The 14,331-nt window shown below is 39.0% G+C and overlaps 1 protein-coding gene across 37 annotated transcripts in view; it reads right to left on the bottom strand.

The window, feature by feature from the left end:
• Positions 1–14,331, bottom strand: part of HECW1 (HECT, C2 and WW domain containing E3 ubiquitin protein ligase 1) — a 216,469-nt gene that overhangs the window by 132,907 nt on the left and 69,231 nt on the right. For all 37 annotated transcript variants that reach the window (XR_014943461.1, XR_004306356.2, XR_004306357.2 and 34 more), the window contains one exon: positions 12,904–13,228. Coding sequence is in view for 33 of the 37 variants with exons in the window: in XM_085539876.1 (XP_085396002.1) it covers positions 12,904–13,228 (325 nt within the window). In the remaining 4 variants the exon portion in view is untranslated. The remainder of the gene's footprint in view (positions 1–12,903; positions 13,229–14,331) is intronic.

A 14,331-nucleotide genomic window follows, 5' to 3' on the forward strand; every position in this document is an offset into this window, starting at 1 on the left:
ATATATATGCAAAGAGCAACATATTATTCAATTGTATATAAAAGTTAAACAGAGAAGACTTTTAAAATTGAAGAAAACTTCACGTTCACTGAAAGAATAAAGCAGCAGGCACATACCAATGTTATTACTTCAGTTTTACAAAGCTATGCTACTGAAGGAAGAAGATAAGTGGGCTACCAATAATGAAGTATTTAGTGTTGCTCTCTTGAGGGATTTACAGAAGAAAAACTTTTAAAGAGATAGTTAATGATTGAAATGAATAATTATAAACAGCAGTGTTTTCTGCAATACATTTTCCCTTTGTTGACTTGCTAATTGTCAATAATTGTTTTACTACTCCATCTCTCGCTCTTTGTAGAAGTGGAAATTTTTAATCACATTTACACAGTACTTTCCTGTGGTAACCTTCCAAACTCTGGTACAACTTCTCTTCTTCATTTGTATTTTATAGATCCTTTTGTCTTCTTTTAAATGTCGAATTACATTTAAAAGGGGTAGAAAAGTATTTATCTTTGACTGCTTCAGTAAGGACCACCCTAGATATAGATTATCCATTATTATACACTTTATTCTGGGAAGCAGAAGCACCTGAGAAGATTTAAATGTATGAGCTGTGCTCTTTGGTCTGCCAGAGAAAATGCTTTATACTTAAAGGTGACCATATACCAAAATGTTGTGCTGAGATGAAGCCTGCAACCCTGACTACATACAGAGGACATCCTTTATTTCAGGCTTGCTGCTCTCTAGTTTCATCTCTTCTGATGTTTATTTGTCATATTTAGATTCTGGAAGTTGCTGGAGAGGCTCCAATGCCTGCCACATTATTAAGACGCATGACTAATTATTGTTTTTCAAGATATACTGTTTATAAAACATCATTCTTGCTTAAAAAGGCTTAGCTGAGCTAAACAGGGTGGCTTTGTTTAATAAATCACAGACATTTTAGGCCAGAGTTTAGTGGCACAAGAGATCCCAGAATCTGGTATAAAATGCTATATTCACACATACTATCTGTCAGGGCCAGCTGGCTCACACATGGGTTGTTGTCTGCTTCCCACAGCTGGCATAATGGTTACACAAGCTCTGCGTTGCACAGTCTCTCTAATTTGACAGAGATGTCAGCATCTGCCCATATCTGAACCAAATCACATTTACATTGCAAGATGAGCCAGTGGGGATAACTACAGCAAGCCCTCTCCGTTTTGTAGGCACTGGCAGAAAGCTTGGCGGGCCAAGGTAAGAAAAAAGACTGGTCTTCAACTGCATGCTTAAGTTAGAAGAAGAACACGGGAAAGGAAGAAGCAGGCTGCTCTACAGCTACAGCTAACAAGTGAGGATATGAGAAAGAAGAGACCAACTGTTCTCACCAACAAACTGATGTACCCACACTACTGCCTGCTAGGAGAAAGGAATGTTCAGAATGGACAGTGTACAAAGGAAAAGTTCAGGTAGCACAGTGTGTCATGGAAAACATAGAGATATTCACTCACAGACAGCAACCACTGATAAAATACAGGCTTAGGCAGTAGAAAGGATGCTTTAAGGTAAATTTCCAGCATTCTGCAATATGCAGGTGTCACAGGTTACCTAGATTTACCTGTGCCCGTGACAGGGGGGAGCCACCCCGTAGGGCCCCCCGGCCTGGAAAGGAAGGGAAAAGGGGAATGGGAAAAAAAGAACAGTGGCAGCAATCTAAGGAGGAAAACCTATTTTACTAAATATGATATCGGAATACAAGATAACACAATATAATACAATAAGATTGAGACTAATAAATCAAATAAAGCAGAGAGAGAGAGTCCCCGAAAACCGAGAGGCCTACTGTGAGCTCTAGGCGACACAGCTGGAACACTTCCCACTCCCCAAGAAGTCTGAGAGAGAGAGCACTCCAGCCTGGGAGCGAGACTATATAGTGTCCTGGTCCCATGACTTATCCCTAACTGTGATGTGCTCTGGGATATGTAGTCTTCTTCTGTGAACTGCACATTCAGCAAAATCATCCATGCTTTATATGATGTTATGATGTGGAATACTGATAGCAGAATTACAAAATTACAAAACCATGACAGCAGGTCACCCAAGCAGGAGCAGATCCTTTCAGTACCCCCCTGACACACCATACATTTTGTGCTACAGAAAAAAAACAGCATGCTGGTACTGTTTGTTTAGCTCTTACAAAACAGAGAAGCTTGCTATCTGAATGGTAAGTGACCAGGGCAAGAATGAAAGGAATTCATAATAAAATTTATAATGACAATAAAATTTATTTATGAATCTCATGATTTAAAAATCCAGTATGTAGATCCTTCTTCCAGTCAGATGCCCTGTCTGTACACCCTGAAAAACACAGTACCTCCTTCCAGAGAAAGAAAACCATATTTTCAGTCCAGTAGAAATTTAAAGATAGTTGGGATTTTTGAACCAAACAAAATTTACCTCTAGAAAAAAAACGTGTAGGTCCAAATGGGAAGTCTTTTAGTTTTTGAAGGGGTGTATTTTTGAAAGGTGAAAATATGAAAATAAAAGTAGTTGAAACTGTTCAGCAGATGGAATTTACAAATACCTTCTATCAATTAGATTTAGTTGGCAAGTGATACTACTCTGGGCATGCTACTCACCAGATGCAAATATGACAGATATAGCACATTAAGAAATAAAACAGTGTACGTAAAATAGACAGCTGTCTAGATCATTATGCATATATGCATATGTTTGTGTATGTGTGTATCCATATAAACACATATATAGCAGTTACAACATACCATGTGTAAGTGTGGAGATGACACAACACCAAAATAGAAAATAGGTGCATGCAAAGTAAAAAGAATACTCATGATTTCTACTGATAATTCTAATGACAAAGGAATGGAGCTTAAAAACATGTTGCATCTTAATTTCCAAAGGTAAATGGTGAAATGCCTCATTCCACCTGTAGACAGAAAGAAGAGCAGAGATGCTGCTGCTCCCTTTCATGTATTTCATCCAGCAGCTAATGGCTTTTGAAATTTTTTACAGTGAAGCACTGTGATGCATCTCCCTGCCTCTGTTTCTGAAATAAGACTAACCTTTACACTAGCTCTCTGCTTAGCTGGCAGTTCTTACTATAACCTGGATTTGGGCCCACCTGACTGAACACAAACACTTTGCAACCACCCTCAGATCTTCTGAGGCTTCATTTGCTCAGATGGAAAATGGGGAGCTAATTTAGAGAACTGTCATGTGAAGAAGTATTCAGGATGCACTATTCTTTGAATGTCAGCTGGATACAGTGACTGAGCAGGCAGTTGAAGTGGGCTGGAGGGACTGCTGGCAGAAGCGGCTCTCTGCCTGCCCTGCTCTTGGGCACAGAGGTGCCAGCCAGCCAACAGGCCTTTAGAAGTGAAGTGGCTGCAGACCTCCAAAGCTGTGTCAGGGCTGGAGCAGAGACGGGCAAGCCTCTAGCACCTCACATCTCCCTAGAGGAAAAAGGGAAGGTGATGAATGAGTAGAATGAGCAGCCTGCTGGGCTGCAGGGGCCTGAGAAGTAGACAAAAGGACCAAGGCACTTAATTATTACATTAGCATGTGCTTGGGGAACCAGTAGCAATTCTAACAAACCACTTCTTTTTACTGAAACAAATACCTCCAAGTACAGCCTTTACTGCTAAAAATATTCCATGCTGTTGCTTCCATGCTGAGAGATCCCAGCATATCTTACAAGTGCTCTCTGTAGTGAGATAAAGAGTTATCATCGAAGAAAGCTTTCAGATGAAAGACAGTGAACAATTGACAAAAAGCACACTGTTTTTCAGGGGAATTAGGAAAAATTGATAAAAGCTACTCCTCAAAAAGGTCTGTAAAAATGCCACAGAAACTTCAGATGCCATCAGCAGGACTTCAGTATTTGAAAGCTTGTCTGAAATACCCAAAGAGAAACAAACAGAGCTGATACATCTTCCTCAGAAGAAATGAGGTAGTACAAAGTACAAACAGCAGAGTGATCCTTTTGGTCAGTTTGGGTTAAAGAGGGAAGTGAAAGAACAGTGCACCTTCCCATACAGTATTTAGCTGATAAGTACGATGAGTCTATCTTTCCATACTCTCCAAGGACAATAACTGCAGAATAATCTGGGCTACATTTAAATTTAAAAAGTACCTAGTACTAGAAAGGAACACAATATCAGACAGTTTCCTGAACTTGGTACAGTACTCCAGACTCTTATCCATCATTAATTTGATTTAATACTGCATACTACAATACTTAATGCAATTATTACACAAAAATAGAAATCACACTTCATGTCTTGACCCTTTATAAATAAGAAATGCTGCACTGCTGAAATTACTTAAGGTTTTATAGTCCTTAGTTGAACAAATCTGCTTTAGTTTAAAATTTAAAAGTGCTTCACGTCAATATGTATGTCTGTACTATAATCATACATAAGCATACGGGTGAGTCTTGGGACAGGTGCTACTTAACATCTTTATCAGTCACACTGACAGTGGGATTGAGTGCATCTTCAGCAAGTGTGCAGATGACACAAAGCTGAGTGGTACAGTTGATACAATAGAAAGAAGGAACTCCATCCAGAGGGAACTGAAAAGTGGGCTTGAAAAGTGGGCCCATGAGAACAAGAACCTAATGAGGTTCAACAAGGCCAAGTGCAAGGTGCTGCACTTGGATCACGGCATTCCCAGGTATATGTACAGACTGGGACAAGAACTCATTGAGAGCAGCCTTGCAAAGAACTCGAGTGTCCTGGTAGAAGAGAAGCTGGACGTGAGTCAACAGCATGCACCTGCAGCCCTGGAAGACCAATTGTATGTCTGGTTGCACCAAAAGAAGGGGATCAGCCCCTGTGAGGCCCCATCTGAAGTACTGCATTCCAGCCCTGGGGACCCCAGCACAAGAAAAAGTTGTTGGGATGGGTCCAGAGAAGGGCCATGAGCCATGAGGGCTTGGAGCACCTCTCCAGTGAAGAAAGACTGGGGGTACTGTGCTTATTCAACCTAGATAAGAGAAGGTACTGAGCAGACATCACTGTGGTCCTCTAATACTTAAACGGAACTTATAATCGGGAAGAGAACACAATTTTTATACACTCTAATAGTGGTAGAAGGAAGAATTGTTTAAAACTAGAAGAGGAGATATTTAGATTAGAGGTTAGGGGAAACACTTTGTCCAGAAGGTGGTGAGGTGCTGGAACAGGGTGTCCAAAGAAGTTGTAATGCCCCAACCCTGGAGGTGTTCAAAGCCACGTTGGATGCGGCCCTGCACAGCCTAATCTTGCGCATGATTTAGAGGTTAACAACCATGCTCACGGCAGGGAAACTGGAACTAGACTTATGTTTAAGGACCCATCCAACCAAAGCCATTCTATGATTCTACAATTCTATGCCTGTCCCAGATACAGATTTCCAATTTAATGCTCCTGGACTTCCAGATATCTTTCCATAATCATGACAGATGGGACTCATCTGGCTTTTTGTACAGCAACAACTATACTTTAACTATGCATTGCACAATTTTCTCCACACTTACTGACATTTAGCTTTCACTTCAAAGATAAAATGGGAGAGAGGATCACAGAAATGATCATGAATACCTCAGTGCATGTTGAAATCAGAAGATACACAACATTTGGTGAGATACAACATAAAAGAGCTTTTTGTTGTTGGTTTGATGGGTTTTTTTCTTTCTTTTTTTTTTTTTTCCTTCTTTTTTTCTTTTTTCTTTTTTTCTTTTCAGTTCTTAATATATTAACCAGTCCAAAGTTCTTGACATCAGTGGCAACCTTGCTGGTACAATTAGGAAAATGTGGGTTAGGAGAAAACAGCGAACCCATGAAATTGCTTAAGGATAATAAGATAAGGGATGTTACAGGGCTAAGGCAATATAAGGAAATTATATAAAGAGATACAGGAAGATCTAAAATGAAAACAAGAATGGGAGAAATAATCTTCAGTACTTAAAAAATGGACTTTTAGTAATGTTGAAAGACGTAACTGCAGAGAGCAAATTGAATTGAAGATTGTGATCTGATACAGCAGCAAAAGCTCCACATAACTCAGACGTGCACTGAAGTACCATGTTGTAAAGAATCTCTTGAGAATCTTGAGTGATTTTATCTGAAAAATGGCATTCAATTATAAGCTTATTATAACATAGAACTTCAGTGAGGAAATAAATGTCTTTAGGGCCGGCAAGATCTATGGATAAGAAAATATAAAGAAAGATAAATGTAGTCATTACAGTCATCATAAAGAACTATGGGGATATTCGAATATTACAAACAGTGCACTTAAGTGTTACAAACGCTAAGGAGTGAGAAGAATGATTTAGTTTGGTTTAGGAAACAAAGATGACATACACATGCTGAATCTTCAAAAAGCGAGTACTTTGTTTGGATTAACTCTTGTTGGATTAAGCTTCATCGTGTTGAGAGTTACATTTTTGCATCCCACTGTTCATGCTGTGATTGAGTCTACTCAGTCAATGGTCTTTAATTGCTCCGTGGATCAAGCATTTTTGAGGACTGAGGCCATAAACTGACTTTTGGTATTCTCTGACTGCCTGATTTCTTCAAAAATGTTTTAGTGAGTGGTCATTACTGTCTTAATTACTAGTGCAGTATATACAGCAATGTGGGTCCCAGAGCACAGAAGCAGTTTTATCCATGGATATAAGGATGCTGGAAATCACAAAGGCCTGAATCTGGTATGCTCCTTGCCTGTATTATTTCCCTTTCCAGATATTAAAGGTGACAGCTGAAGTGGAAGACTTTTCTGGAAAGTCACGTGTTACAAAATACCACAGCTGTCATTTCATGCAGAAATACTAAAGGAAAATGGAAATCTTTCAGCACATAGTACACACATCTCTACAGGAGCTTTTGAATACTAGCATTATTAACAACAGACAAATACAGACACAAACCTTGAAAGCACTGAGAAAGGATAACGGATCAGAAGCTGTAGTTAATATGCATGTAGTTAATATGCAGAAATCCTTGAGTGCATCTACCTATAAGAGATGAAACTGAATCGAATGCTAACTGCTAGTGACATACACAGTGGGTCTGGAAATGACACATGCTGGTTTTGTGGGACAAAGTGGTCCACTAGATACAGAACTGCAAAATACAAAAAAGTTACTCAGCCTGAAAAGACAAGTCACTCCCATGAGATCCAAAAGCAGCCAGGGGAGTGCAAGCCAGGTGGAAACAAAGAACTCTCATGTAATGTTCCTGCCAAAGCATACAACATCTCTTACCTCTACTGTTCAGCATTTGAGTAGAGATTTTATTGTTTGTTATATCAGGTTTGCTCCTCTAACACTTTTTCTTCCTGAAATAAAAGGTGCTATGCTTTGTGAAAACTTTGTGGCCACTGGTCACTGCTCTTTTACAGAGGGACCAGAACTGCAGGTGTCAAGCAAAACTAAACTTGCAGACATGCTCAAAGCAAGCCAAGGCAGCTAGCCACAGCCCAGAGAGACCAAATACAAGATAAGCCATCAAGGAGAAGTAATAAGGAAGAGCATGATCTGATATTAGGCTATAAAAGGATCAGAAAGGTGGCAACCCCAGGATATAACATCCAAGCAACAACTAAATTAACATCTTAGAAGCAGGCACATTGTGATGGCTGTATCTCAGGTAAAGAGGTAAAGCAACCAGTGTGTAAATGCACAGAGTGAGATGAAGTCAGGGATTAGAACTGCAATGCAGAGACCCACAATTCCTAGTCTTATATGTACATTACCACTTCTATGACTCTCTGCTGGCCATACATGACACACTGTTCATACGTACTGAATGTTTGATAAAATAGCTGTACAAACAAGTTCTGGTCCAAACTCAACTGCAGGAAAAATATATGGATCTTTCTGTTTGATTCAGCAGGCAATACTAGCACACAAGGCCCTCCAAGCCTAATCTGCAAAATGTTCAAATAAATGTTTAGATGACATTAATGAGATTTCTTGGGTTATAGTGCAATTTGCCTTTCTGGGAGAGAAATAACATCAAAGGCTAAAATAGCAGAGCAACACCTTACTCTAAAGCTAAACTTCAGTTAATCAGGTCAAAGCATTTGACCTACTTTACTTACATATACTTGAGAACTACTGCATATAAGTAATATTAGCACTGATTGATTCTTAAAGTCAGTGTGCACAGACACAGGAGCAAACAATTCTTTCAAAGTTTGATTTAAACATTTCTCACTAGATACTCTATATCAGATATAGAGATTATGACAGATGTGAAATCTAGTAGTGGCTAAAATGTTACTGCATTAATTATAAGATAGCTCTTCAAAGGAGCTGCCAGAAGCCCGTATTAGTTTATCTAAGAGACTTCACACTGTAGCAAATAGTAATATTAAAAGAGAAAACAGAGAAAGAGAAAACTGGTAAATAAGTGCAAGTATTATATTCCATCTATCTCACATACTATCTAAATGACAGATCTTTAAAGATATATATTTAAAAATCACTATCAATTATTCATATCTTTGTTTTGGCTTCATCTTTTTTTTTTTTTTTTTCAATGTTTGTTTTCTTTACCAATAGCTTCTCTGTAAAGAAAGCTCATAAACACCGGAGATTTCTAAATAGAAACAAACTTGTGTTATCATTCAAATTTCTCAGAGAACTCTTTCTGGTTGTTTACAGTGGACATGTTTCTGAAATACTGCTGATATTCAAAATGCTATACCTCCCTTGAGGGAAGACACATGCAAATATCAGGCAAGCTGTCACAGAATTCAGTTATTCCACTGTCTAGCTTTGAGCTGATACATGCTACATGTCTAACTTCTAATGGGAAGTTAGACTTCTAGCTTAGCAAGGATGAAGTTTAATTCCTACTTCTGAGGGCACAATATCTCTTAAACATCCAGAAAGGCTTGTTTTTTAAAGTCCCATATTTTCCGTCATCTTACCATGGCTAATCTTAAATTGCATTAAAGTAATAAGACCTATATTTGAACAGAGTCAACATTTACAAATCTTCTTTCAACTGAAGAGTTTTTCTTATGACTCTTCAACAAAATTAGTTTACTTTTAATTTCTGGGATAAGTATTGGTATTCCTGTGAAGATGTTCTAATAATTGTCAGAAATGTATATAACTGCTGGAAATGTCCTTATTTTGTAGAGGAGAAAAGGCATTCTGGAAACACTGTGTCATATTTTGCTACAAAGCATCATTTTGTAGATACATTGTTTTCTTCTGGGAATGAAAGCCAGAATTTTGGGGAGAAAATGCTATTTTTAGGGATGAAAAGCATTATTTTGGTAATAAAATCAGTTTTGCAAGGATAAAGAGTGATACTTAACTGAGAACTTTTGATTTCTGGGATAAGTATTGATATTCATGTGAAACTGTTCTAATAATTGTCAGAAATTTGTATATCTGTTGGATACGTTCTTAAATGTAAAATGAAGATAGGTATTCTGGAAACAATGTGTCATATTTTGTTACAAAGCATCATTTTGAAGATGTCACGGGTTACTTAGATTTACCTATGCCCGTGACAGGGGAAGCCACCCTGTGGCCCCCCCCTCCCAGGGCCTGGAAAGGAGGGGAAAAAGAGGAATGGGATAAAAACAGCGTCAATCTAAGGAGGAAAAACTTATTTTACTAAATATGATATCGAAATACAAGATAACACAATATAATATAATTGAGGCTAACAAATTGAACGAAACAGAGAGAGAGAGTCCCCGAAAACCGAGAGGCCTACTGTGAACTCTAGGCGACACAGCTGGAACACTTCCCACTCTCCGAGAAGTTCGAGAGAAGAAGGGCACTCCAGCCTGGGAACAAGATTATATAGCGTCCTGGTCCTGTGACTTATCACTACCCCTGTTGTTCTCTGGGATATGTAGTCTTCTTCTGTGGACTGCACATTCAATAGAAGTATCCATGCTTTACATGATGTTATCATGTGGAATACTGATAGCAAAATTACAAAATTACAAAACCATGAGCAGGAGTGCAGACTTGGGATGTCTGTGCAAGTGAACAACACAGATCACAGAATCACAGAATCACAGAATCACAGAGTGGCTGGGGTTGAAAAGGTGGTCCTTAACGATAATCTAGTTTCAACCCCCCTGCTATGTGTAGGGTCACCAACCACTACGCCCAGGCTTCCCAGAGCCACACCCAACCTGGCCTTGAATGCTTCCAGGGATGGGGCATCCACAACCTCTCCGGGCAACATGTTCCAGTGTGTCACCACCCTCTGAGTGAAAAACTTCCTTCAAAAATCTAACCTAAATCTCCCCTGTTCCAGTTTAAAACCATTCTCCCTTTTCCTGTCACTATCCACAGTAAACAGTCATTCCCCCTCCTCTTTATATGCTCCCTTCAAGTAGTAGAAGGCCTCAACAAGGTCTCCATGGAGCTTGCCTGGGTCCAAACTGAAGTATGCCTGGATCTCCCACTCCTGTCAATTTATCAAAAATGTTGAATGTAGTATGCATCAGTGCTTTAATTCAGGATAGAAGTATATTTTTGTAATGATACTTCCCATTGCGCTTGCTTTAGTTCAGGCACACAGACTATTCTTTCCTGGTGGATCGAAACAGAAAGTTGCACCATAACTACTACTTGACTAGACTGAAGCTGCTCTAAAGACAGACCCTTTGAAATGAATTCAATAGCTGATTGCTTCTAGAGATCCATTCCTCTAGAATTGCTCTGTATCATAAATGGATAGATACAGTCACTGCACCGATCACTTGCCTGGGCTTCAAGATTTGTTCACATCACATCAGTACCAAAAAATCAAGTGATTTTCACAGTCTACCACACTCTTCATAGTAACCAGAAAAGTAAATCCCACCTCATGTTAGGTTTTGGAAAGGAAGGAGAGAAAAGAGTGGAAACAGTAAAAGAAATTAAGGTGTTCCTGTCTGCTATCTCCTTGAGTATTTAGATTGGGAACCTGAGAGGATGGGGACAATACACCTCCAAAGAAACTGAGGGTCAATGGTTCATTTATTGGGGAATAAAAACAGTAAACATTTTTCAATTGGCAGCAGCATTCATCAGAATGAGCCACTGATTCTTTCCATTAGCATCAGGCACTCTGCCAGTAGGTGCAAGGATGCATTTCACAACTTATACTTCTAGTTTATCGGGGTGCTTGGGGCAACATCCTTGTTGATTAAGTAAAGTATGAAGGACTATCAGGGAGAGTTTTTCATTTCACAGTTAACCCTCTATGTATTCAGGTTACCTGTCAAAAAAAATTGAAGTTAATCAGATGGATGTACCTTAATAGCCCTTGAAACAATCATTTGAACTCAAAAGCCTGTCTTAATGACTTCATCCAACATGCAACAGCTCTGTGAACTTTCTGTTGACTCCAGACCACCAGAAGTTGCTCTTTTCCTCTTTTTACAGGAGCAATACAGTTCTTCATGAGTTGTTTGCACTACTGCAGAATAGTCACAGTGCCTAGAAACGGGAGTTGCTGCATCTTTTCATCTGCAATCTTAACTGTAAACAGAAGTAATTGCTAAGACCAACAAACCAAACTGCTTTCAATGCATCTGTAATCCAGTCTGGTTTTTGTTTGTTTGTTTTTCCTGAAATATTTAAACTCCAGACTCCTACTTTCATTGATTTTCAAAACAGGTTATTTTATGCAGTTACTCATGGGAAGAAGTACTAAAGCCTGGCTTCCTACGTACCTCACTCCTTTCCCTCCATGTCCTAGGCCATCCTCGTATTCTCCGTCTCCAAGTCCCACCAATACAATGAACTCCATTTCCAGTATCAACCACTATGCTGCCAAATCTGCTTCAGTCTCACTAGTTCCTTCTCACATCTTGTATACTGCCAACATCATTGTTCCCAACATCCTCAGCGCAAGATGTGAATGTTTTTGATCTTATCCACTGAAGTGTTTAAACAATATACATTATTGCCCAACTCATAACCTTATCTGCTTAGCCTGCTGTCTGTGCAAGATACAGCATTGTTACTGGAAGTAAAATGCTTGCTTAGTGCTTTGCAGGCTCATCCAAACAGGTAAGGGCAGCACCTGATCAACATTTCCCTCTGTGTAATGCACAATTTACAGATTTTGACAAATTTACAAATGCACAAACATTTAGAACTTCATATTAAGACCTCTAATACATAGGGGAATATGTCTGAAACTAATCCATTGTGCTTAAAACTTATCAGATGGCAAAGAATTAACACAGATTTCAGTCTAGGCAGCAGGACTGACTACTTCCATAGGAATCAAATCAGGTCAAAATGCTTATTTTATATCAAAGTGAAACAATTAGGTAAAAGTCCATTAAAACCATCTCTTATTACTCTTATGTGGAGCTAGGCTTTAAACAGATGGAGATGTCAAAAATGTGCTAATGGCTGAATACAAACTCCAAAGTGTGAAAGAAAAAAAAAGTCCTCTAGGACACAACTTCAGTCTGCCTCAGTCTATAATTATTATTAAAAAAATACCCTTTTGACTGTATAGGAAAAGGCATACTGCTTCACAGGTTTTTTTAATTATTCATATTCTGGACTTCTAAAATCTCTCATCTGTTACAAATTACTCAAGGACTTGCAAGAGGAAACCCTGAAAACACCATGCATTCTTTGCACAGGAGGCATTTGCACAATATTTAAGTGGCTTTAAAAATGATGTGCTTTGAAATTTCAAGAAATTGCCAATAGAAAGGATTGTCATATCTCTGTTGCAGAGAGTCGGAGTTGGGACTACAACTAGCAACTCAGTAGCCAAAGAAATCTTGTAGTATACAAACCCACTTTGAGATTACATTCAGTGGAGCTGTATTAGGTCTTTATAATCATTAGCCCATAATACTCTAACATTTAAAACCAATAAATGCAACAAGAAAAGCAAATGGGAAGGTGTAAGAGGGACCTACCTATGAGATACATGCCAATCCAGTCCCCTGCATCCACTTCTTCCTTTATATCCCAGTATATCACTAGGTCCTGTGAGTGCCCAATGGAATAGTAGGAGCTGCTGACCATTAGGGTAGATCGGCTGTCTGAAGTGACAAGGTCCGTGTCACTGGTCGACCTAGGAATGGTGACTGACTCATGGGAATTGTTCCTGATGTCCATGTTATGAAACTGGTCAGGGTTATAGCTGTATCTGAGCGGCTCTTTGCACCGGCGCCGATTTTGTGAGTTCCTAGATGGTGATGCCATGGCTGCCAGGCCCAGGAACCTGTTTTGGTAAAGATTCTGTAGAGAAAAAAAGAGAGAGGAGTATTTGCAGTATAATTCATATTTCAGTTATGTCAAAGTTTATGGAAAGCAGCACATCAGAGGTTAAGAGAGAAGCACTTGGCACTGATATGTGGCAGAAAAAAGTTTAGCAGGAAAAAGATATTGCTACTCCAACTTCTACTCTTTAACTCTTGCCATGAAAACAAGTGCAAAAGTAAGCCGTACACTGCCAAGCCCAGCTGCAATTGGCAGTGTGTGAGGAAAACAATAGCAGTTGTCTTCCTTGAAGTTAATGCACACATTTAGACACAGACATTGTGACTATTAGTCTGCTAGGTAGTCGTTCTCTTTAGAACCAGGAGGCTGGCTTTCTACTTTTGACTCGTGGAGTCAGTTCCTCTCCTCAGTAATTCTTGTTACATCTGCAGAGAAATCTTTATTAAAGCACAGTCACTAAATTTGCCTGTTTGGTTTAGATTAGATGATTAAGAACTTCTCTTCCCATCTCCAAACTGGAGGAGTTTGTGCCCTAATCCCTCATACCAAAATAAAGATGCTTTCACTGAAGTGTAAATACAAACTAAGTGTTGCAGTGTCTTTCATTATAGCTGATGCTTCTCACGCTATTCTCTCTCTCTCTATTTTTTTTATTATTTTTTTTTAATTTTAATTTTCAGTAGACTGTGAATACAATGTCTATCCTCTCTGGTAGGGATTTAAGAATATACCAGCCAAATAATGGGAATGGAGGAGGTTGCTTCAGAGCAGTCATTGTGTCAGCAGTCAAAAAAGTATTTAAATTCCAATCTACCCTCCTCTCTTGAGACAAGCTGAGTGACTCGCACAAAGTGCATCATGGTGCATGATGAGATGTCATGCATTTATTATAAATAATACCATACATGCGTGGCTGTATGAGTAAAGTAGAACAAAGATCAGGGCAAATAATTATTCCACATGTAATTGCCAGTTTTTCAGCTTTAACATGCAACTCTAATATCTGTGTCTGTAAAATGCGCAAGCAGACCCAAAGCACTGGTGACAGTGTACTAATCACAAAAAAAAAAGGCTTTAAAAAAATTAAAGAAAGATCCTCTCTGCTCCTTGTGGAAGCAATA

The sequence above is a fragment of the Coturnix japonica genome, chromosome 2 (genome assembly GCF_054131305.1).
Source record: "Coturnix japonica strain WE chromosome 2, WE-NBRP24, whole genome shotgun sequence".
NCBI lineage: Eukaryota > Metazoa > Chordata > Aves > Galliformes > Phasianidae > Coturnix > Coturnix japonica.